The 23589-nt window shown below is 46.1% G+C and overlaps 1 protein-coding gene across 6 annotated transcripts; it reads left to right on the top strand.

The window, feature by feature from the left end:
* The first annotated feature begins 930 nt into the window (after nucleotides 1-930).
* NR4A2 (nuclear receptor subfamily 4 group A member 2) lies at nucleotides 931-19241 on the top strand. Of its 6 annotated transcripts, none has more exons than XM_081051601.1 (8): nucleotides 931-1047; nucleotides 12881-13004; nucleotides 13483-14348; nucleotides 15158-15287; nucleotides 15681-15844; nucleotides 16761-16963; nucleotides 17348-17526; nucleotides 17669-19241. In XM_081051601.1, the coding sequence occupies exons 3-8, from the start codon at nucleotides 13485-13487 to the stop codon at nucleotides 17923-17925; spliced, it is 1797 nt and encodes a 598-aa protein (XP_080907727.1). In that variant the 5' UTR covers nucleotides 931-1047; nucleotides 12881-13004; nucleotides 13483-13484; the 3' UTR covers nucleotides 17926-19241. The 6 variants fall into 6 exon arrangements, with proteins under 6 accessions (XP_080907727.1, XP_080907725.1, XP_080907724.1 ...); XM_081051599.1 differs by lacking the exon at nucleotides 931-1047 and adding an exon at nucleotides 1091-1231; XM_081051598.1 differs by lacking the exon at nucleotides 931-1047 and adding an exon at nucleotides 10942-11182.
* Nucleotides 19242-23589: the final 4348 nt, after the last annotated feature.

Here is a 23589-nt window from a genome sequence, read left to right as displayed (position 1 = left end):
AAGGCCTATGCTATGCTCAAGACCAAAAAGACATACAAAATGCTCTGGGACAGAGAGCATGAGTCCTGGAATGCATGCCCACGCTGCTTCTACTAGGCACCCTTTAGAAAACTCCCCAAATTAACAGGGTAACGTGGGGCCTGGCCCCACAAAAACCTAGATGAAGAATTCAAGTGGAGTTTGAGGAAAGAAAGGATATGGTCCAGATATAGAACGGGATGTAGGAGGAACCCCATGCGATGCAAACACACGGATATACTTTAAAATATGCTAGATCAGGACATTTAAGATGCAAGTTTTTTGTTGTTTTGAATCGAGGATTTACACACACACACACAGCCTATCCATACTAGAATGGGTGTGGGAGACCAGAGAAAAAGCTTCAAGTGTTCTAAATCAATCTGGGAGTAAGTACTTCGACCCCTTTTCTAAACTCGTGGCCAAGTTCCCTCCTGTCTCCCGTTCCCCCGCGTGGAGTCATCCTGGTTAGGTGCCGACCCTCGGTTGTCCCACCAGGATGGGAGGATGCTGGCTCGGCTCGGTCTTTCCCGCTCGCGAGTGACCTCTCCGTGCGGGGCCTGGGGAGCACGGCGGGGAGGCTGGGGGGAGGCCGGGGGGAGGCCGCAGGAGGGTGGAGGGAGGCTGGGGAGGTCGGCGGGCGGTTTTATTGTTTCCTTCGCCCTCCTCCTCCCGCGCCTGGCCCCCGGCGTCACTGGAAAGCAGCCCGCGCGAGCCTCCCGGCGGCGGGTTATTTATAGAGAGGGCTGCGCGCGCGTCACGGAGCCCGGCCGGGCTGACGGGGCCGCTGACGCGCTTGGCCGCGGGGCCGAGTCCACGGGACTGCGCGCTGGGCGCCCTCGACAATGGGCTCCTGTGTGTGCAGCTGCCGCCGCCGCTGGGAGCTGGGGGAGGGGGGCGGGTGGCCGCTCCCCGACACCCCTCCCTCCCGCCTGCGACCCCCCGAAAGGTGACCTGCCTTTTCTGCCCCAGGCCGGGACTGGACCCCGCCAGCTGCTCTTATTTATTCGTTTATTTTTTATTTTATCAGTAAGTTCCCTTTGTCCCAGCTTCCGCTTGCACTTACCCCGTTTCCCCCATTCCCCCCTAACACGGTGAGTGAGGGGGGTTAACCTGCCGGGGGCAACCACTTTTTGCGTCCCGGGGAGCGGGATCCTCACAAGGCGCGCCCAGCGGGGGATGCGGTGACCGAGGGGCCGGGAGCGCCGGGCAGGTAACGTATCCTGCACCCAGAACGGGGCTTTGTTTGGAGTGGGGGAGGGTAGCTGGGGTGGGTGTGAACGCCCGACAATGCTTCCGGGACTCCTATCGCCGAACTCCTCCGTCCTTCTGGCCTGAGCGCAGGAAGCCAATGTGGGTGTGTAGCGCGAAGAGCGAAAGAGAAACTTCTGCGTGACTAGATGAGGCTCCTCCCGAAAGGCCAAGATGCTAGAGAGCATCCCAACCCCCAGCAGCCTCCAGCCGCCCCTCCCCCACCCACTCACCCATTGCCTCCCTCCGGTAGCCTGGGACTTTCGAGTCCTCCCTTCTCGCCCCCCCCACCCCCACTGCGGGATTTGTTCTTTTACGCCCCCGTACTGCGGAAGGAGGGGCTGGCAAGGATTTTAGGGACATCCTGGGATGCGGTGACCAGCTCTGAACCCTCCCCTTTCAGCTGCCGGGAGCTGGGAAAGCTTACTCTGGAGCTTCTCGCACGTGGCAGGCAGGCAGAGAACTTGCTCTGCCTTCTAGGAAATTGCAATCGATTTGTAACGCAGTTTCGCTAATTGGGAGTTCAAAATTAAACTTTAATAAAGCATTTGTGTCGTCTCGTCTAATTGTGAAAGCTTCCATCCGTCCTGGTAGATAGACTCTAAGTCTCAAGTTAATGGCGCTAAACTAGATTTCCCCCCCAAGTACAATTCCGTCAGCCGGCGTCGGCGCAGCTGGATTTCCGTAAAGTACAGATGTTGCTAATGGCAGCTTAAGCACGGATGGGCAGATAGCATACGGAATGCAACATGTTGCCATATGGTTCTTTTAGCCTTTCACCTCCAGGGATATCAATCACATATATTCTGGGAGGAACTTAATGGCTCTCTGAACGGCAAAATGAATTACCTGGTACAATTTATATCCCTTGACCTGATACGTTGTAACAACATGAAGATAGCATCTCACAGTTTCTGTGATATAAATTGAGCTACAGAGCCACATTTCAAATTCTACATCTATTTGTAGTTTGAGGGGATCTGTCAAATCATTCTGGTGTGAAATCTGTTTCTGTGTTGCCTTCCCCCCCTCCCACCTCTGGATGATACAAAGTTTATAAAGTTTAGCAAAACTGTTGTCTTGGAAATGGCCAATCAGACCACCAACTAGTAATCTATGAGGGTGTGAAGAAATGGAAAATATGATTCCCAGAGTTAGTTACTTAAGAGTTAGCAATTTTTAGGAACACCATACTTTTGGAACCCAGAAAAATTAAAGGACTCCTAGGAAAAATAGGTATTCTGCGGGTCCTTTCAATATAACTCCTAAATCTATTCATGAAACTATTTGAAATTATGTTTAAAACAAAACCTCATTCTTCAACTTTGGAAAGTAACTTACAGAAAACAGTGCTTAGAAATATGAAATATGAGGATGACCTCTTCAGCAAACCCTTTTCTAAACACACCCCCACACATGCAGTGTGTCTACTTCAACTTGAATCATGTATGTGGTGGTACTGGTCATTTTTTTCCACCACCACCACCCTTCCCCCCCATGTCTGTGACAGCATACTGAGGTCATTGCTTAGATTCTAGTGAAATGATTCTGTAATATTTCACAGGTCTTATTTTTAAATATCCTGGTGATTAACAATATGTTTAATTTATTGTCTCTAATTTCAAATTATAGACATGGTGTCTTTTACTGTATCCTTCCTTTATCCTTCACTAATGCAGAGGCAATGCTGAAACACATGAAACTTAAGGGTAAAAAAAGTAAAATAACTCACTACAACATTTTTTACTTTTACCTATTAAGGAATATCCGAAAGCTATAGACATGGTAACTTTTAAAAGATCGTGCTTCCAACAATATGTAAACCACATTCATTCATGTGAACTGACAGAGTAGCAAAATACACAAAATAGACATAAACCGTCTAAAAAAGTACATATTCTCAGTCATATCAAGCTTCAGAAGGTTAACATTTTGAAAGTTTGTCATGTCCTTTCAGAATCATTTTGAAATTACAAGATGTTTCTCCTTTTGTAATGGTTGGTAATTTAGTAGGTTGGTGCAAAAGTAATTGCGGTATTTGCAATTATTTTTAACCTTTTAAACCGCAATTACTGTTGCACCAACCTAATACTTAGTGCTTGAGCAATAATTTTGATAATTATTATCAAATAATATAAGATCTTTTGTGTATAGCTGAAAATCTTATACAGAACAAATTAAGATATATCCGAGTTCTGGCAACCTTTTCTGGGGGCTATTTTTGGTAATCTTTCAATGGCTGAGATTTTATTTCTTTCTGTAACATCAGCACTCAATGAATTTTAGCCTTGATCAGTAGTGATCTTCTCAATAATGACTCCATCTCCATGACTTCTGAATAGACAGTGACTGTGTGCTCCAATCAGCCACACAGAACTCACCTTATAAAGCTGTTATTGTCATGAGCAGATATTACAGCCTTTTGTTAGGCTTTATGATTGTTAACGTGTCCCTCCTTCAAAAGCCAGGCCGAAAGTTCTGCTGTGCTTCATTTTGGAATTCAAGTCCATTAGTAAATAAAATCCTAACCAGGACTATTTGCTTTTTCTCAAGTTATAACATTACATTTAGTTCATGAATAATTTCCGGCCCTTTTGTAGACATAAACTATGTGTATTTTTGGTATACATATACAGTAACAAAACCAAGATATGTATCTTGCATCTTGGCTTTTATTTTATATGAAGATTTGATGGATTTCTATTGTTACTCTAAATGAGGTGGCTGTCTGCAAGGCGATCCCTATAGCTGGAAAATATTAGCATTGTTATTGTCTATCAGGGAATCGCTTTCTATTTTTTTGAGCTTTCCACTCCACCTCCCTCTTTCAATATTGCCCTTCCATGTTGCTAATATGAGAATTAGTTTGGATATGAAAACTTTTGAAAATGTGTTTGTATTGCCAAGAAGATTTTCACTAGTATTTCTGGTTGCCTGCTGGTGGTTTACTGCCTTTATCTTCAGCTGGCATGTTTGTTTTAACTGAAAAATGAAGAAATACTATTAGGACAAGGTATATCCCCCATGCTCTAAGTAATTTTGATTGTTATATAACCTTAGTTGCTTTCTTATGGTTTTTACTCATGAATATTTTAAAACATTTAAAATAGGGCAGATTTCTGCATTTCTCAAGGTGACATGGGACAAGTTATGGATAGGCATTAGGCCTTTAATAGAACTCTTCATTTAAATTAAAGGGTGTGGGGAGGAGAGCCAGCAGGAAAGAGTGTATAGTCCCACTGCACTGGCCCTGTTTGCTTTTCAGATTTAAACCCCACATTGCTGCATTGCAAACTTATTTCTCTCTTTTATAGCATTTCATTTTTTAAAGAATTTTTTTTTAACTGTCAACCTGTAAATATTTAACTAGGCAAGCAGGAAACAGTCTTTTCTTCTCAGCTATATGCAGTTTTGTTTTTATCTTGGTTAGTGTGAGTGCCGTGTAAATACCACATACAAATTTGACCTTGTTTTCCTTACTTTGAAGATTGACAGGGGCTTCTTTAATTAACCTTGTTCTCTCTTTCATGTTCTGTATTCAGATATTGAAATACAGTATTTTTATACATTTATAAGATTGTGTTTGCATTTATTTAATTTATGCTTTTTTTTAAAGCATGTAGCCTTGAATGTTTGTTCTACTTTTTTTTTTTTTCTTCACATCATTACTCTGGTACTGCTTGATGTAACTTGATTAGCTCCCTCCCCAGTCATGATTGGTAATTAAAATAGGCATTAAAATTAGTCACTTAGCAATTTTGCTGTTCAATTGGCAATTAAATTACTTAATTGCAATTAAAGTCCTAATTTTAATTGGCAAAATGATAGATGTAGATTTAAGATAATATGTATAAATACTTTAATAAGTGTCTATATAAGGATTACTTAATTACTCAACTTCAAGTTTATGCTGTTAACTTTAGAACTTTTAAGTGAGCAATGAAATTTGTATTACATCTATTCAAAGGAAATGGTAATTAGATTTATTACTTATCACCACAAGGGTCCTTGCTATAAGTTACTTTTGTAGTGTTAAAATTGTAGGCTTGATAATTGCAGAATTATGATGAGAAAACAGGCATATATTTCTTTGTTGTAATATATCAATATCATACCTTTATTTCTTATTAAACTGAGGAGTTCCTATCCACCAGTTTGCTTGAGGAAAGAATCATAAAGTAGTTATTTTATCGTTAAAAATAAAACAACAACTAGCCAGCTAAGATACACACATAAAAACTATTGCAAAGTGTATGTTTCTTTATCTACTTAAAGAAAATGCTATATAACACTGTAATGGTTACTAATGTTAATAGCTATTTTTAAAATTTCAAGTGTCCCAGATATTTTTTTTTAGCATATAGCAACTTATTTTTCACAATTTTTAAAATGCCTTTTAGGACTTCATACATTGTAATGACTCCCATGTTTACTGAAAGTAGCAATGAAATCTAAACCCAAAACTCGCTTAATCAAAAAGAATTGTTACAGAAGAAAATACTGGTAATTGCCAGCGTCAGAGAAGGGGGTAAAATGGAGAGTTATTGTTTAATGGCTATAGAGTTTCAATTTTATAAGATGAGAGTTCTGGAGATGGATGGTGGTAATCGGTGCACAACAGTGTGAATGTATTTAACACCTCTGATCTGTATACTTAAAAATAGTTAAGATGGTTAAATTTTATGTTATGTGTATTTTACCACAATAAAAAAGAAAATATTAGGTGCTTAATTTAAAAGCAAGTATGTAAGAGATGGTTTCTGATAGTCAAGCAGTAGAGAAAAAAGTGAAGGATTTTTATTATGCAAACTACTTTTTGAGTGGCATGAGGTTTTACCATATGTTCGGTTTTATAATTTTAATTTACAAGTAGATGCTTCTAGAGAAAAAGTCCAGCTTTCTTCTGCACATCTTTACACATTTCTAGAACTGAGTTCTGATTAGAAGGAAGAAAGACTTTTTAAAGTCTTTGCGTTAAGTGATTTTTTGGTGAAAAATGAGATGAATAAAAGCCACAACTATCCAAAATGTGAATATCAGCTAAGCAATTAACTTGTTCTCTAAGCATCCTATAAGAACAGAACAAACTATTAGTTGGTTAATTTTCTGTTAATGCAAATGAAATGGCAAAAGCAAAAAACCAAAAGCCCTCAATATAGGAAAAGGATTTTGTATTTTCAGAAACTGAGTTTTTCAGAGTAAAAATATTTTTCTTCTATGACTAAAGTAAAACTTCCTGCCAAATGGCAACGAATGCCATAAATGTCAGTTTGTCCAAATGTAACTTAAAATACATATCTCATTTTTATGTTTAAAATAGGTTCTATTAAGTAATTTTATTATGGAATGTCCTAAAGTTACCCCGCCTCTTACTTCATAACATGTATGTACTATATATTCACTATATCTGAATTCTAAGGGCTACTCTGAGTTCATTTTGGGAGACTAGTGAAATAAATCCCTAAAGGCCTCTTTTCCATGCATTAAGTTAGAAAATCCTATGGGATTACATCCATGTTTGCTTTTTAAATTATACCAAAAGCTCAATTTTATTAAGTATAATCTGCCTAGACATGTGCAAAATAAAATGTTTTGGTTTATATGTGAGTGTATGTATTCATTATATTGATTTTTTTATACAAATATTTTTCCATGCATGTGCCAGTATGTTCTGCTTAATATTGGTTACTATGATAAAAGATAATATAGTAGCATTACTTTCCTAAATGCTTTTCTCAGGTTATGTAATAGTAGTATATATTGACAGTAATAATAATTTTAAATTTATTTTAGTTGGTTTCAAAAAATAGGAGCTACTTACAGATAGGGTCAATTTTTACTCTCATTTATTTTAAATTGTTAAGGAAATAAACCATCATTTTGGGGTAACTTTACACATTCATACATGACAATAATTTAAAATTAGATTCTGGGTCCTCCAAAAACATTATTGTCATTTTAATTGAGTTATAAAATAGTTTATATTCAGGAATCTATTTATGTTCAAGAATCTTGAAGGCTTGCAGTCATATAAATACAGAATTTCAGTTTCTTTTAGCCTAAAGCATCATTTTAACATTTTCTAAAAGGTTGTTCAATTCTACATTTTGATTCCATTATGTGTGTAATTAAATGTCTATGCACAAAAGCATTCTCTTATGTACTAGCAAATACACCCACAGGAATCCTCTTCTAAACTATAATTTATTTAAACATGTAATCATAGGACTTTAAAACATGCTTTCATTTTTCCAAACTGTATGCCAGTTTGAACTGCTTGGTGATAAAATGTGAAATTTTATTACCATTTTGATTTTTTCCCCCTGTGACCTAACAGTAAGTGAAACATGAGCAGGACGAAATAAAGAAAATCTATTGTGAACCTAATAAGATGTATTAAACTGTTTCCATTTCCCAGAAAAAAATAGAAGAGAATCAAAGATTTGTAGTTATTTATGAATTCCACCACAATATGAATATTTGGGCCTGCAGCATGGTCTCCTCTGGCTTGGCCTAAGTAGTAAATAGCTGGGGGGTGGGGGGAGGGTGGTGGTGGTGGTGGTGGTGGTGGTGTGTGTGTGTGTGTGTGTGTGTGTGTGTGTGTGTGTGTGTGTGTGTGATACTCCCCAACGTTGTGGAGTCGGGCCCCCTACTGTCAGCAGCTATCAATTACAGACATGGGCGGTTCTACTGAGACTTTGTTCCATCAGAATCTGGTGGGGAAACAAGAGTATGTAGTTTTGGCGCGGCTCGTCTTCACAGTTTCTAATGCCTGTGCTAGATCCTTATCACTTCGAGCACACCCGAGTCCTACCAAAAACGCCAGCCTAAGAAGTAGCTGATCCAATAATTGGCTTAAGTGAGTTTTTCAGTCTTGCGTCCGGTGTGTCTTCCTAAGAAGTAACTCTTCTCAGGAACTAGAATAGGGCTTGGAAGAGAACAGAGAACTCTTTTACGGATTGCAGGATAGAAGGAAAAAGTTCACCTTTTCTCTTATTTTAATGTTATATTTAATCATTTCATTCCCAGTTAAAAATAATTATTATAATAAGCTGCTGTGGAAACTGCCTCTCCATCTTGAGTGCATTAAGACTTAAGCAAAGGCTCTGTTATCAAGAAACCAGTCTTTCGACAGGTTGCTGTTACAGAATATCACAGACATCACAGTATGTCTTCCTTGGAGTTCATTTTAAGAACTCCAGAACACTTTTCCACTCTCTGGGAGAAAATTCTCAAGTTGTCCCCAGACTCAACCCACGCTAAAAGCCAAGTGCTTTTTTGTTGTTTGTTTTTGTAATGGCATTAAGGGAGGGGAAAATGAGGAGGAAATGTATCTACTTAGATGTGCCTATTTGTGTATAGAGGGTAACAGTCACAACCTTAAAGTTCTCCTGGCCTCCGCTTTCCTAGGAATATATTAAAAAATAATAACTGCCACCCCAGCGTGGCTGCGCTTGAGTTTGCCTGAAAATAGCTACCGGGAGCCTGGCCCTCCGCTGGGATCAAGGAAAGCTTCCCCTGGCCGTGGCCGGCTTGCTCCCTGGCGGAAGGGGAAGGGAACCCGGGAGGGCGCCACCGAGCTAGAGCTGCTTCTATTTTGGGCCCAGCCGAGCGGGTGCGTCAATGCCTGCGCCCCTGCGTCACCGCCACCCCCACCCCTTTCCTTCTCCCCTGCTCTCCAAACTCTCACTTTTTCCCTTTCGTTCGCGTGGAATCGCTTCTGCCCACGGGTCTCTGACGCTACCGAGCTCATGCTAATAAGCTATTCTTCGCCTTCCTCCCCTAACCTCCCTACTCACACAGCCTCACCCGCCACCACACACACACACACACACACACACACACACACACACACACACACACACACACACACACTTCCTGGTCTTATTTTTTCTCGCGCCCGCTAGGGCATCGCTGAGCCGCGGCGGCGGTGGTAGCAGTAGCGGCAGTCGCAACATCTGGGGGAAACTTAAGGTGGTCACGTAGGTTTTCCCGAAATTGCTGTGCAGAAGAGCCTGCGGCTTGCCAGGGCGGTCGCAGGGCACCTAATGGCTAAGCCTCTCCAGCCTCAGGGGAACTGGAGGAGGCGGGGAACCCGCAAAGGCGGAGGTGCAGATTAGAACTGAGCAGCTCAGCAGCGCGGATAGTGCCATGGCGCTTTCGGCCCATACCAGGAATACCAGGATGGGGGAGGGGAGTTACAAAAGCGCCCCAGCAGCTTGGAAGCGAGCCCCGACGAGGGAGGCGGGGCGGCTGGAACCGTGCCTGCAAAGAGGGAAGACGCCCCCGAACACTCCTTCCCCTCATCCCTGCCTCTTTCAGCCCCGCGGGAGAAGCCCTCAAAGGCCCGCCCAGTTACGGCCGAGGGACCCGCAAGGGGGTTCGCTCCTGGGAGAAGCGTCGTTTTCTTTGCTAGAGAGCGCCTTGCGCCCTCAGCGTGGCGGGCGGATTGACTTGCTAAACGGAGTTGGCGGCGACTGGGAGGGCTGTGGGGGTGCGACACGCTCCCACAGCCTGCCAAGGCCCCTCTACTGGCAGGGCTCAGCGGAGCTACTCTACCCTCTCTTCCCATGTTTTGTCTTTCCCTTTTGGCTCTCAGGTGGAAACCGCGAGAGCCCTTGTGCTTTAGAGGAGGGTCGATTTATTTACCTTAAACTTGTGGAAGGGTTGGAGTTGGAGGGCACCGAGGAGTGTCTAAAGTATTAGAGTTGGCAAAAGGTGAGATTGGAGCATCTTTCTGCAGAAGGCGCACCTGTTGCCCGCTGCTCGGCTGCATTGTGTGCAAAATTGAAAGTGGACGACGCCTCACTCTGACTTTTGGGGTCCCTGAAGGGCTGGACCACTGCCTACCCCCTCCCTTCCCCTCTACTCTTTTTCCCACGCACAAGTCCTCATTCGCACATGGGTACTGAAAGGAAAGAAAGGAGCAGAAATAGCCCCTACCTAGTCCCTTCCACCTTTGACTCCCTGTGTGTGTGTGTCTGTGTGTCTGAGAGAGAGAGAGAGAGAGAGAGAGAGAGAGAGAGAGAGAGAGAGAGAGAGAGAGAGAGAGAGAGAGAGAGAGAGATGCCAGAGGAGGAGGCGGCCAGGGACAGGAAAAGGGAGAAGAGGGAGATGCACCGGGCTAGGGAAATCCCATCCCAATTGCCTGAGCCCTCTGAGCGTCTCGTGTCATCGGACATGTGTACGCGATTCCACTAATGGTGGTGACGATTGTGGGTGGGTGAGGTTAGGGCGCTGCCACGCGCACCCCATCACATGCGATTCCAGGTGCTGGTTACCTGGCTCACGCCAGGGTTCCCTTCCGGTCGGCTTTTGTTGCACCCTCCCCCACGTGTGAGCGGCGGGGCGGCAAAGGTGGCGCACGTTTAGGGAGGTGGGTGAGATGTTGCGCCTCTGTGGGCTGCGCGGACCTGAGTGGAGAGGTCACACCTCTTTCGGAAAAAAAAAAAAAAGAGAGAAAAGAAAAAGAAAAACCAAGCTAGCTACCAAGGTGAACCCAGAGCGGTTCCCACCTTAAAATCAGCCCTGCTCGTGACGTCAGGTCGGAAATATACCAAAGCGAGCGCCGGCCAGGAGTCTGGGGAGAGCCGCGGCGCGGCGATTGGGCGACAGGCTGCTGACGCGCGCTGACGCGCGGAGACTTTAGGTGCATGTTGGCAGCGGCAGTGCGAGCCACATAAACAAAGGCACATTGGCGGCCAGGGCCAGTCCGCCCGGCGGCTAGCGCAAGGCTCCGCGGTCCCGCACGCCAGCCCAGCTGGCCGCCTTCCCCTGCTCCCTCCCAGCTCTCGGCGTCTCGGGTCCCTTAGCCACTCTCGCCCACCCCTCCCCGACCCTGCACCCGGACTCCCAGAGGGAACTACACTTCGGCGGAGTTGAATGAATGAAGAGAGACGCGGTGAACTCCTAAGTGAGTAGTGCAGCCTGTGCAGCTCGCGTTCTTTTTTTATCCTTGTTTTGCACGTCTCTTCTTTCCATATGTGTGGTACACGTTCTCTGGAAGTGGGCGCCAGAAGCGCGGAGCGCGAGTGGGGCCGGAGAATGGGCAGTAGTTGCTCGCCGCTACGGAGGGCATTTGTCCGTATCCTAGCTGTGGCTCTAGCGGAGAGTTGGCTCCCAACATAGGCTTCCACGCTCCTCATTGGTGGACGTGGAAAAGAGACTTGCATAGTTCGGTGAGCTGCGGACCTGCCCGCGGAAATGTGCGCAAAGTTTGCTCTTAGTGCGGAATTGATTGTGGCCTTTGGATACAGGGACTCCAAGTCCTGTGTGTAAGAGGGGCCTGAACGCTGCCCACAAAGTAAGAGGGAGAGAGAAAGTTCTTTACGTGTTGCTTGGGAACTGTGTCACCGCGACTGGCCAGCGTGCCAGCGTTTCCTGGCTATTGTTGAGTAAGGGGGGAGCGGAGCGTAGAGTGTCCTGTTACTAAGTTGCCTGAAATTTCTGGTTTTGACGTATGCCGCGCTTGTGTATGTGAATATGTCGGAGAGAAACAGAGAATATGTAAAGACCACAGTTATGAAGCTGTGAAGTTACCAGGGGGTTAATATCTAGCACAGGCTTATCTCTCAAGGGCTGGGGAGGGGGGAGGGGCGCGGTCAAGAGTCTTCTTTCTTTCTACTTTTTCGGGTTAACCTCCCACCCCCATGAAGAAAGATTCTGGAGGGGGGCATAAGGAGAACAGAAGGAGTGGATGTTTGGCTTTCTTTTTCACTACTAGTAAGATTGTCTATGCTTTAGAATGCCTTCCAAGTGCGAACATCTGAAAATTACTAGGATACAAGAATGCCTTGTTCCAGCAAGTAGGCAGACTGTGGAAGGCTGTATAGGGAAGGTGTTCAGCTTGCTATGGTTGGAAGCGCTTCTAACTTTGGTGCCAACACTAGATAAGCAGCATTGCCCACCCTCTGCGATTGACCTAAGATGCTCTTGGAAAAGTAGGGTCCTATGTTCCAACCCCTTGGTCATTAAAGATGTTGAAAGATAAGCTTCCTGGAGAAGTGAATGCCAGTTCACCTGTATCCCTAATCCTAGTGCCCTGTCAAAAGAATTTAGGAAAGCCAGCCGCTTCCAATCAGATTGCCTTCGGGGCTGCCCAGGCCTTGCTAACATTTTGGAACTCGTGTGGAGGGGGAAATTTTATATTCTTGACTTCTACGTTCTTCCCTTCTCCCCAAAGAAAAACCAATTTCACCAAAGGAAAAAAAATTGAGAAGGTTCCAATGCTATATTTTATTAAACTCTAGTTGCTTCTTATTCGGGTCTGAATTAAACTAAAATGGAAATGACATTCCTCTTCCACCACCCCCATACACCCTAGCAAAGGGGCTAATTTATTACATCATAAGTATTAAGTAAGTACATGGAATACCTTTGCTCCTTCAGAATTCTCTCTGAAAGATTTACATAGGGCAATAGGTGGCATTTCTGTTGTTTCCCGCCACCTCTTTTACCATTCATTTCAACTGCCAAGTTTGGTGAAGGTTGCACACAAATTTCCAATGAAACAATCACAGAAGGCATAGAAGGGCCTGCCTGGTGAGTCCACAGATGCCTGGCGGAGTCTGTCCGGAAAATCACCCTGAAGCTTTCTGTGTCTGTATTTCAGGGAGGAGATTTGACAGGCTGGAGTTCCCACTGCTTTTCTAAAAATCTTGGAAACTTTGTCCTTCATTGAATTACGACACTGTCCACCTTTAATTTCCTCGAAAACGCCAGTAACTCGGCTGAAGGTTAGTGCAACTTGATTTCTTTCTTTTCCTCCCGGGAGTTCCCTAAGTATCAAGACACAGGGCTACACGATCAGCGAACCCTGTAACTTAAGGTTTTCCCCGACCCATCGCCTTTTGGAACAACTTTCTCGTTGGGCAATTCAACTTCATTTCTAGAATGAGCTTGCTGAACCTGTGCTTCAGACTGAAAGGTTCATTTTAGCGGGATTGTCCATAAAAGGGGGTGAAGGGGGAGGCATTTGGAAATATGCGGGAATGGAGACCCTCAGTAGTTTTCTAGCTCTGGGTCTTTATTTGATCAGCCTTTCCACGCCCTGCACTGTTTTGCTCCGCGGCATTCGCTCGCCACCCCTGCTCTCGCGCCCCTACATGCTCTCTGATCGCGGCAAGCTGCTGGTGTAGCTCCAGGTGTGCCCGAGCCCGGGAGAAAGTGTTCAGTTGACCAGGCTGAGTGTATATTACCCTGTTTCATTTCCAGCCATGCCTTGTGTTCAGGCGCAGTATGGGTCCTCGCCTCAAGGAGCCAGCCCCGCTTCTCAGAACTACAGTTACCACTCTTCGGGAGAATACAGCTCCGATTTCTTAACTCCAGAGTTTGTCAAGTTTAGCATGGACCTCACCAACACTGAAATCACTGCCACCACTTCTCTCCCCAGCTTCAGTACCTTTATGGACAACTACAGCACAGGCTACGACGTCAAGCCACCTTGCTTGTACCAAATGCCCCTGTCCGGACAGCAGTCCTCCATTAAGGTAGAAGACATTCAGATGCACAACTACCAGCAACACAGCCACCTGCCCCCCCAGTCCGAGGAGATGATGCCGCACTCCGGGTCGGTTTACTACAAGCCCTCCTCGCCCCCGACGCCCACCACCCCGGGCTTCCAGGTGCAGCACGGCCCCATGTGGGACGACCCAGGCTCCCTCCACAACTTCCACCAGAACTACGTGGCCACTACGCACATGATCGAGCAGAGGAAAACGCCGGTCTCCCGCCTCTCCCTCTTCTCCTTTAAGCAGTCGCCCCCTGGCACCCCGGTGTCTAGCTGCCAGATGCGCTTCGACGGGCCCCTGCACGTTCCCATGAACCCGGAGCCGGCGGGTAGCCACCACGTGGTGGACGGGCAGACCTTCGCTGTGCCCAACCCCATCCGAAAGCCCGCGTCCATGGGCTTCCCTGGCCTGCAGATCGGCCACGCGTCGCAGCTGCTCGACACGCAGGTGCCCTCACCGCCGTCGCGGGGCTCTCCCTCTAACGAGGGGCTATGCGCCGTGTGCGGCGACAACGCGGCCTGCCAGCACTACGGCGTCCGCACCTGTGAGGGCTGCAAAGGTTTCTTTAAGGTGAGCAAGGACAGGGGCAGAGGAGACAGGTAGGGGCCCCCTAGTGTCCGGAGCCTCAGCGGGCGCGCTCTGCCTGGGTCCAAACAGTCCAGCCCCAGCTGGTTCCCGAGTGTCCAACTCCCGGGGTCCGCACAGTTTGCCCTGCAGCCACCCACGGGCGGAGGCGGGGGCATCCGGGTGCCCGATAAAGGGAAGTAGGAAGACTGGGAGACTCGGGGTCGCATCCCCCGCACGTAGCCGACCCCGCAGGCCTCCGCCCCAAGTTGCTGCAGCGGGAGTTGGAAAAGGGTCATTTGCATGTGCTCGGAGCTGTCTTCTCTGCTCAGATTGAAATTGGTTAGGACAGAGAACCGTGTCTGAGCTAACCAAGTGGAACAGAATTCCCTATGGTCAAATTAAGTGATCTCTTTATTTCGCCATCCTGATTGAATAATCTTATCATTTTAAATAGAGAAGGTCTCCAAGGAATGTAAATAATATGAATGCCCACGGATTTGTATTTACTGAGCGTTTCCTTCTCCTTCTCTTGGCATATAAAACACAGCAAGGAGCGGCAAGGTTAGCTCAAATGTTAACGCTATCAATTTTCTTCTGTAACATGCCCTGGGGTTGGGGGTGGGGGGGGGGAGGAAAAAGAAAAAGAGAAGGAAGAGGAAAAGGAAAAAAAATAAAAGGAGTTGTGTGTGTATGTGTTTGTTTGTGGGGAGGGAGTGTAGACCTCAGCTTTTAGAAATTGTCTCTGGATTCCCTGGGTTGCTGGATTTTAAAGAGAAAAATAATTTTAGGCCTCTATTGTCTCCTTTTTGCAGCGCACGGTGCAAAAAAACGCAAAATATGTATGTTTAGCAAATAAAAACTGCCCAGTGGACAAGCGGCGCCGGAATCGCTGTCAGTACTGCCGATTTCAGAAGTGCCTGGCTGTTGGGATGGTCAAAGAAGGTAGGTTCCTGTAAGCAGCCGACTCCTCAGTCTGTGCCCTGTGAAAACGCGGTTCCCACCCCAACCCTGCTTTCCACTACCAGAGCCAGAGGTTTCCCGGTTCCCCCAATCCATGTCCGGCCTCCACGACCCAGCAGCTAGCTGCCTGCTTGCCCAGCCAGCACTAGAGAGAGCCGCCAGGCTCTTCTCCTCTTTAACTATACGACCATCTGAAAGAAGACATAAAACAACCCCGCATTTTTTATGCTTCTCGACAGTAAAGGTTTTACAAGCAGTGGGGCCCTGCGCCGCCGGGCCGGGCGCCCCGCGGCTGCGGCCTTCCCTCGGGAGGGGCTGCGGTAGCAGCTGGGTCCCGCTTGCAAAAGCGGTGCTAACCCGGCTCTTTCTTTGCAGTGGTTCGCACGGACAGTTTAAAAGGCCGGAGAGGTCGTTTACCTTCGAAACCGAAGAGCCCACAGGAGCCCTCTCCCCCCTCGCCCCCGGTGAGTCTGATCAGTGCCCTCGTCAGGGCCCATGTCGACTCCAACCCGGCTATGACCAGCCTGGACTATTCCAGGGTAAGAAGCTGGAGGGGGTATCATGTGGACAAACCGACGGATGGGCAGGATCCCCCTCCCCACACCCATCAGTAACCCCCAGACTCAAGGGATAAAGGAGACAAGCAAGGCTGTGGTTTCACTGCTCTGGGCAGAGCCACAGGAGACAGACCGACACTCAAACTCTGTTGCTGGGGGTATGGACATGAAGACAGGGCAGAGGAAGGAAGAGAAGAAATTAGGCTACAGGGGTCAAAATCCGTGCGAGCCCTCTTCCCACTGCCACCGTCCACACACGCACACTCACACTAATGCCTCTGATGCCCAAACCAGAGGTGGTGCAAAAGGACCCCCTTTGGATTTTATCCCTAATCTTACACTGAGACGCTTTAATCCTCATCCTGTCTGGCACTGTCAGGGTGGGGGCTTGCCTGGGGGTCTGGGAAGGGGAAGAGAGAGGGTGTGAGGAATGGCAGTGGGGGGCGGGGAGGATCAAGTAGAGTTCTCTTTTACCCCAGCTTTTACCCCAGCTGTGAGAAATGTGTGGGCTTTAATTGGAAGTATGTCAGGCAAACCTAAAAGTCACCACAATTTTATTAAGATTTGCAAAGGGCGTCTCTGCTCGAGACCCACTCTGGGACTGGCATGAATACTAACGTGTCAATTGTTTTGTGGAGATAAGAATGAACGTTTCCCAGGGCTGGATGACACTGTATTTAGTTTGTATGGAAATGGTAATTTACATATTTAAAGCAGCGACCTCATAGCACCATCCCTAATTGAATTAATTGCCCCAGAACATCTAATTTCCGTACTGGTCAGAGAGAGATTTAATTGTTATAAAAACCTGGCTCCCCTACTAGAATTGGGGTTAGCAATTTCACGGGTTATATATTTTAGAGAACCTCATTAAGTGCTTTTAAAAATGAAATTCCAGTTCCAGGCGAACCCTGACTATCAGATGAGTGGAGATGACACCCAGCATATCCAACAATTCTATGATCTTCTGACTGGCTCCATGGAGATCATCAGGGGCTGGGCCGAGAAGATACCCGGCTTCGCTGACTTGCCCAAAGCCGACCAGGACCTTCTTTTTGAATCGGCTTTCTTAGAACTGTTTGTGCTGCGATTAGCATACAGGTAACTGAAGAGGCAATCAGGGAGGCTGGGAAAGGAGGAAGGGAGGAATCAACAAAAGAAAAGAAAGAGAAAAAAGGAAACAAAGGGGGGGAAGAAGAGAACAGAATAGGAAATAAAAGAGGTTAAAAGGAGGGAAAGTAGAGTAGACCAAAGGAAGAGAAGGGAAGGAGTGAGCCCAGAAGTCTTGGATGAATGGAATGGAGGTGGGGTAGGGGGCGTTCTTGATATGAAATTAAACCCATTCAAGGTCCACTGGTCTACATTTTATTAACTCTTCGGTAATTAGGTGCCTCTTAAATCCCTCATTTATTGCTCTTCAAGTAATTAGTTGTTTAGCTTTCTCTCTCTCTTTTTCTCCCTCTCTCTCTTTGGTATTAATTGCAGGTCCAACCCAGTGGAGGGTAAACTCATCTTTTGCAATGGGGTGGTCTTGCACAGGTTGCAATGCGTTCGTGGCTTTGGGGAATGGATTGATTCCATTGTTGAATTCTCCTCCAACTTGCAGAATATGAACATCGACATATCTGCCTTCTCCTGCATTGCTGCCCTGGCTATGGTCACAGGTCAGTACCACAGGTGCAGGGCACTTCTCCAGAACTGCCCAGCAAGATTGTCCCGGTTTTCCCTTGCCATCGATCCTCCTTGGTATTGTCAGCTAGCTAACTGCCTCTGTATTCCTCTTTTGTTTCTGATTGTTTTCTGCAGAGAGACACGGGCTCAAGGAACCCAAGAGAGTGGAAGAACTGCAAAACAAGATTGTAAATTGTCTCAAAGACCACGTGACTTTCAATAATGGGGGGTTGAACCGCCCCAACTATTTGTCCAAACTGTTGGGGAAGCTCCCAGAACTCCGTACCCTTTGCACACAGGGGCTACAGCGCATTTTCTACCTGAAACTGGAAGACTTGGTACCACCGCCAGCAATAATTGACAAACTTTTTTTGGACACTTTACCTTTCTAAGATCTTCTCCCATGCACTTCAAAGGAACTGGAAAGAAACCTAAAACTATCCAAAGGGGGCAAGTCACAAGGGCAGAGATATCCCCCTGAGCTGTTCAGCTCTAGCTGGCCCCCACCCCTTCGAAAAACCCCTTAGCCCCTTGATCCCTAAAGAAAAACAAAACAAAACAAAACAAAAAACTGTTGCTATTTCCTAACCTGCAGGCAGAACCTGAAAGGGCATTTTGGCTCGGGGGATCCTGGATTTAGAACACGGACTACACACAATACAGTGGTATAAACTTTTTATTATCAGTTTAAAACTCAGTTTAATATTCAGAAGAAAGATACCTAATGTATGGGAAATGTTTGGCCACGTTTGGTTGTTGCAGTTAAGACAAATGTAATACACACATACACACACACACACACACACAAACAAACACGCACACATACATCGTAAGGGAACCCACAAGTATTGCCCTTTAAAAGACTTCAAAGTTTTCTGCTGTAAAGAAAGCTGTAATATATAGTAAAACTAAATGTTGCGTGGGTGGCATGAGTTGAAGAAGGCAAAGGCTTGTAAACTTACCCAATGCAGTTTGGCTTTTTAAATTATTTTGTGCCTATTTATGAATAAATATTACAAATTCTAAAAGATAAGTGTGTTTGCAAAAAAAAAAGTAATAATAATAACTACACAATAAAGGGACCAGCATGTTGATTCTAGGCTGAAAATGTTATAGGCACTTGCTACTTCAGTAATGTCTATATTATATAAATAGTATTTCAGACACTATGTAGTCTGTTAGATTTTATAAAGATTGGTAGTTATCTGAGCTTAAACATTTTCTCAATTGTAATATAGGTGGGCACAAGTATTACACATCAGAAAATCCTGACAAAAGGGACACATAGTGTTTGTAACACCGTCCAACATTCCTTGTTTGTAAGTGTTGTATGTACCGTTGATGTTGATAAAAGAAAGTTTATATCTTGATTATTTTGTTGTCTAAAGCTAAACAAAACTTGCATGCAGCAGCTTTTGACTGTTTCCAGAGTGCTTATAATATACATAACTCCCTGGAAATTACTGAGCACTTTGAATTTTTTTAATGTCTAAAATTGTCAGTTAATATATTATTTTATGTTTGAGTAAGAATTTTAATATTGCCATATTCTGTAGTATTTTTCTTTGTATATTTCCAGTATGGCACATGATATGAGTCACTGCCTTTTTTTCTATGGTGTATGACAGTTAGAGACGCTGATTTTTTTTTTCTGATAAATTCTTTCTTTGAGAAAGACAATTTTAATGTTTACAACAATAAACTATGTAAATAAACAGAATTTTGTCTTCTTTGTGGGTCAGGAAAAAATGATGACTAAACAGCAATAGACAGAGATGAAGATGGATTTGGGAAAAGTCACTCATTCAACGTCTGAATTTCAAACTGACAGCCTAGATCTATTTTGACAAAAGGAACTGGGGAATTGAACTAATTTACAGAGAATTCAGTACAATATTTTTTCTTAACCAGAATTTTCCAGTGTAGCAACCTACATTTATCATAATCATTTGAAAATATCTTGACTTTTCTGTTAACTTTGCTAGTAAGTGCTGCTTTCGGAAGAGAAATTCAGGAGACTAAAAGCTTTTGAACTTTTGCAAGGTCCAAAGTCCTGTCAATTTTTTGTCTTGCCTAATATTTCGGAAGCACCTTTTTAAGACTCAGGAAGTCAACAGGACTGTGAAGTGTGTTGTACTTAATCTCAGAATTTTCAAATTCCTCCCTACTTAATACTGTTGTAAAGGGCCTTGAAGAAAGGCCCAAGCTTTTCAGGCCCTTTGGGCCTTGAATGGGTGCTCTTTGGTATGGAGCAGAACTCAGTCGCATTTCTTACTTTTTTCTTCCTTTGGTGGATAGTGATGAGGTTCAATTTGTAGTTTTAGAATAATATTTTGCCTTAAAAGTTCCTCAAATAAACAGTAAAATATCCATTTGTCAGGTCCTGGATCTGGTATAAATAAGTTACACTACAGCTTCTAGGATTCCACCCAGCACCAACTTTTAGCGAGAAAGTAACATAACGCTGTGGAAGCCGCTTACGGTCTGAGCTGCGGCGCAGCGCCCTGGTACTTGGGCGGTGGAGGTCCAGTGAGTTTCGCCTCAGAACAGCTATGAATTCACAGGGAGCGGAATATGGGGACAGTCTTCTTCGCTGACCCTGGTGAATTACCGACCGCCTCCCGTCACTGAAATTTACAGTGTTATTGTTTTTAAAATGCAGAGTTAGAACAGTAAATTGCCATGAGAGTTCTGGGGTTCTTTTTACTTTGCCTTTCCCCCCTCATTTAAAAAAGGCGTGTTTTGCGAATCCGGGGGGGAAAGAGAGAAGGCAAATCTCGGTGGTAATTTAGGTTATTTTTACGAGATGCGTTTCTCTGCAGGTAACCTTGAGGGGTGAAAGTGAGTGGCTATGAAAAACGATTAAATAATAAGCGCAATGGTCAATGCCCTGGCTTTTTCGAAAAGATGAGGCTTGCTTTTTTTATTTTTTTATTTTCACAACTTCTGCCCAACCAAAGCTGCACTCTAATAAGCAGAGAGAAAGAGAAAGCTCTTTAGAAATGCTGGAAGTCTGCAAAGCCGTCAGCTCTCGTCTCCCAGGTGTGTCTGCAGCCCGGAGACAATTACATTCCAACTCAGAATCCCCGAGAGTTGAACCCAGAAACGAACTCTGTTGCGGGTTCTCCCTTAAGGAAGCTGCAGCGCATCACCCGAGGCCAACGGGGTGTCCGGGAGTGCGCCTCCCGAGAATTTGGGGTGAAAGGAGGGAGGGATGCCCCATGTGCAGACTGCACCTCCTTCACGTACGTTCAGTTGTAATACCTAAGTTGCAAAGTGGTTAGTGCTCTTTCTGCTTCACAGTTACCGAGTCGCTTTCCAACTCCCAACTGCTCATCCCGGTTGTGAAGGAAAAAAACCTCGCACGCATCTCTCTGGATCTTCCGAGATCCGCGCAGCTGAGGACTTTTCCTGTCCTAGTCTTTCTACGAGCAAAATTCAGGAAAACCAACAGACACACTATATTGCAAAAGCCAGACGTTGTATGGAACTTCTTCAGAAAGAGATTAAAACTTTATAATGGGGGCTTCCTATCTCACTCCTCTCCCCAAGTCCTCGTGAGAATTTCAGTTAATATGTATCGTTCCAGCCTTTGAAAATACATAATCATTGTTCTGAATACATGACAATACATTTCTCAGCTCTGAGAGGTCTAATTTTAAGTCTTCAACGGTGCCTCGACGGTGTCTGAACTCACTTTGAGTGGTTTAGAACACCGTGACTTTATGGAGAGATGCCCTTAATTCAAAGCTTTGGTGAATTGAGCTCTCCCCTGCTACTTGTTGGGTTCCGCTTCTCCAATGTGCAGGAGACCGCTGGTCTCCCTAGGTGCCCTGGCGTCCCTCTCTGACCTTCCGCTTTGTGGGGGGAGGTGGGGGAGTGGGGGAGGGGGAGAGAGAGAGAGAGAGAGAGAGAGAGAGAGAGAGAGAGAGAGAGAGAGAGAGATTGAATCTTTGGTCCTGATTTTAACGAGAAAGACGCTGGATCAGGGAGCTGATAGATAGCACCCTGAAATGACAGCCGCACCCAATGACCTTATCTTGTGTATTTCTTTTTGGTGCTCGATTCCATCCCTAAAGAGTTCGGGTGCTCCCTCCACTAAAACTACGGATCCTGTCTTCGGCGACACGGGTTAGCAGCGTGTAAGGAGCCCGACGAAGAGAAACATATTCTTGCCAACTTAAGAATGTCAATTGAAGGTTCAATTTCACTTTGCCTTGATACTCTCTTGGCTTTGCGGGTGTCACTGCGTCCATACGAACACCCAATTATCTAACACTCTTAAACCAAGGCGTCGGCGGTGAATACTTCTAAGATACAGACAGGTCTGTGAGGGAAAAGTTTTCTTCCATTGTCCTATTTTGATCACAGAGTTGTCCAGCCCTGGATCCATTTCCAACCCGCCAGGGCCTGCACGCAGTGCCTACGCCAGGGCACTTCTCGTCAGAGCGCGTGCTGCTCATCTACGCGCCATCAGCATCCTGCCTAGCTCCGCGCACAGGTCCGTTTCCTTTTTTATCCGCGGCGCGGCAGAGCGGAGGTGGCTGCGGCGAGCAAGGGCTGGGGTCTCCCAGACTTGCCTCGCCTCTCTCAGTGAAAGGCACCTGTCTCCAAGCAGTGTGTGCCTGCAGCCACCTCAAAATTGGAGACCAGGTTCTACCAAGGCAGAAGGAGGGTATCTAGTCCTGCGGATTTTAAAAAACTCCCCCCCCCCCAGTATTATTTTGACAGCTGAAGAGAGATCTGGGAGTATCTCCAAGACATCTTCCTCCAAAAGGGTTTTAAGGCTTTTATGCCTCCCACCGGTCCCCACTATTCAGGAACAGGAACCGTCGCTTTGTGGGCGCGCCTGGAAATGTCTCGGTGATTTAGGCGACCGGGCACCGTGCGAGCTGGCACTTGACTCAGTTGCAGAGTCCCACAAGGAGGGATGGGGTTGGAGATCCAGACAACCCTTCCTCCATGTAGGTCTCAGCCACGACTAAATAAATGAGCGCACCCGGTTGCAACAGTCTTCGGGAAAAGATTCTGCGTAGATCCGCGCATCTCTCTGACAGCACTCCAACCAGAGCCGTCGCGTTTCGCGTAGCTTCATTTTTTTTTTTTAGGTTTAGTTGACACTGGATGACTTCACTGGTAAAGCAAGATATGAATTCTAAACAGGGCCATCATTTTTTAGTAATTCGTTCTTAATAAAATCAACACCAAAAATCCGATTTTCATTTTCACTTTTTAATTTCACTGGAAACCCCAAATTGGATATTACACACAACCATTTAGGATGGCGAGGCTGTCATTTAAGGCCATTTTCCCTTATTATGTTTCCTGAGCATGACTGGAAACGACCGCTGGGGCCCGAAAGGTCTTTCCTCCGACTTTGATTCTGTGTTTCCTTAGAGAAAGTCCCGCTTCGGTCGAGGGCGCCTCCTGGAGCGGTCCAGGAGCAGGTACGCAGGGTTCCACCCCATGCCGGAGGCGCAAGGAGAACCGCACCTCTGGGCACCGACCGCGAAGTGCGCTCCGGGCCCAACCGACTGTGGCGAAAAACTCCGGAGAACATGGCTCTAGCCGCTTACTCCTCTTCCCGCGCCTTCGCACTATGCCCTCCTCTCTGCAGGGTCTGATTTTCGAGGCCCCAGGATTGCTGGAGAGGACGTGTGTCTGCTTGTGGTTCGTCTGCGGCGAAGGTGGAGACGCGAGCGCTCATGCTCTGCCCACTGCGTCTTGGAGACTTTAGAGTTTGACTCTTCAGGTTGCACCCGGAGACTTTGCCGAGGGATCCTAGGACGAACTCGCCGGGATTAACTCTGTTTCCCCCGTTTCCTGCCCTGCCCACCCCACCGGCTCCGTTTCTTTCCCAGCTGTTCTCTGTCTCACAGGGCCACAGGCCGCAACGGGTTCCATTCGCCGCTTGGTCACATCAGGTGCCCCAGGGCGCTAGCACGTGCGCCCCCACTTCCTTCTCCTGCGTCCACCGATCAGTGGTCAGTCTTGGGTCTCCCCAAGTTGTGAGCGGGGAGTGTCCATCCACACCACACTGGGGAAAATGCATTTTC

Source organism: Rhinolophus hipposideros, assembly GCF_964194185.1.
Source record: "Rhinolophus hipposideros genome assembly, chromosome: 6".
Taxonomy (NCBI): Eukaryota; Metazoa; Chordata; class Mammalia; order Chiroptera; family Rhinolophidae; genus Rhinolophus; species Rhinolophus hipposideros.
This window is presented reverse-complemented; position numbering and strand designations above follow the sequence as displayed.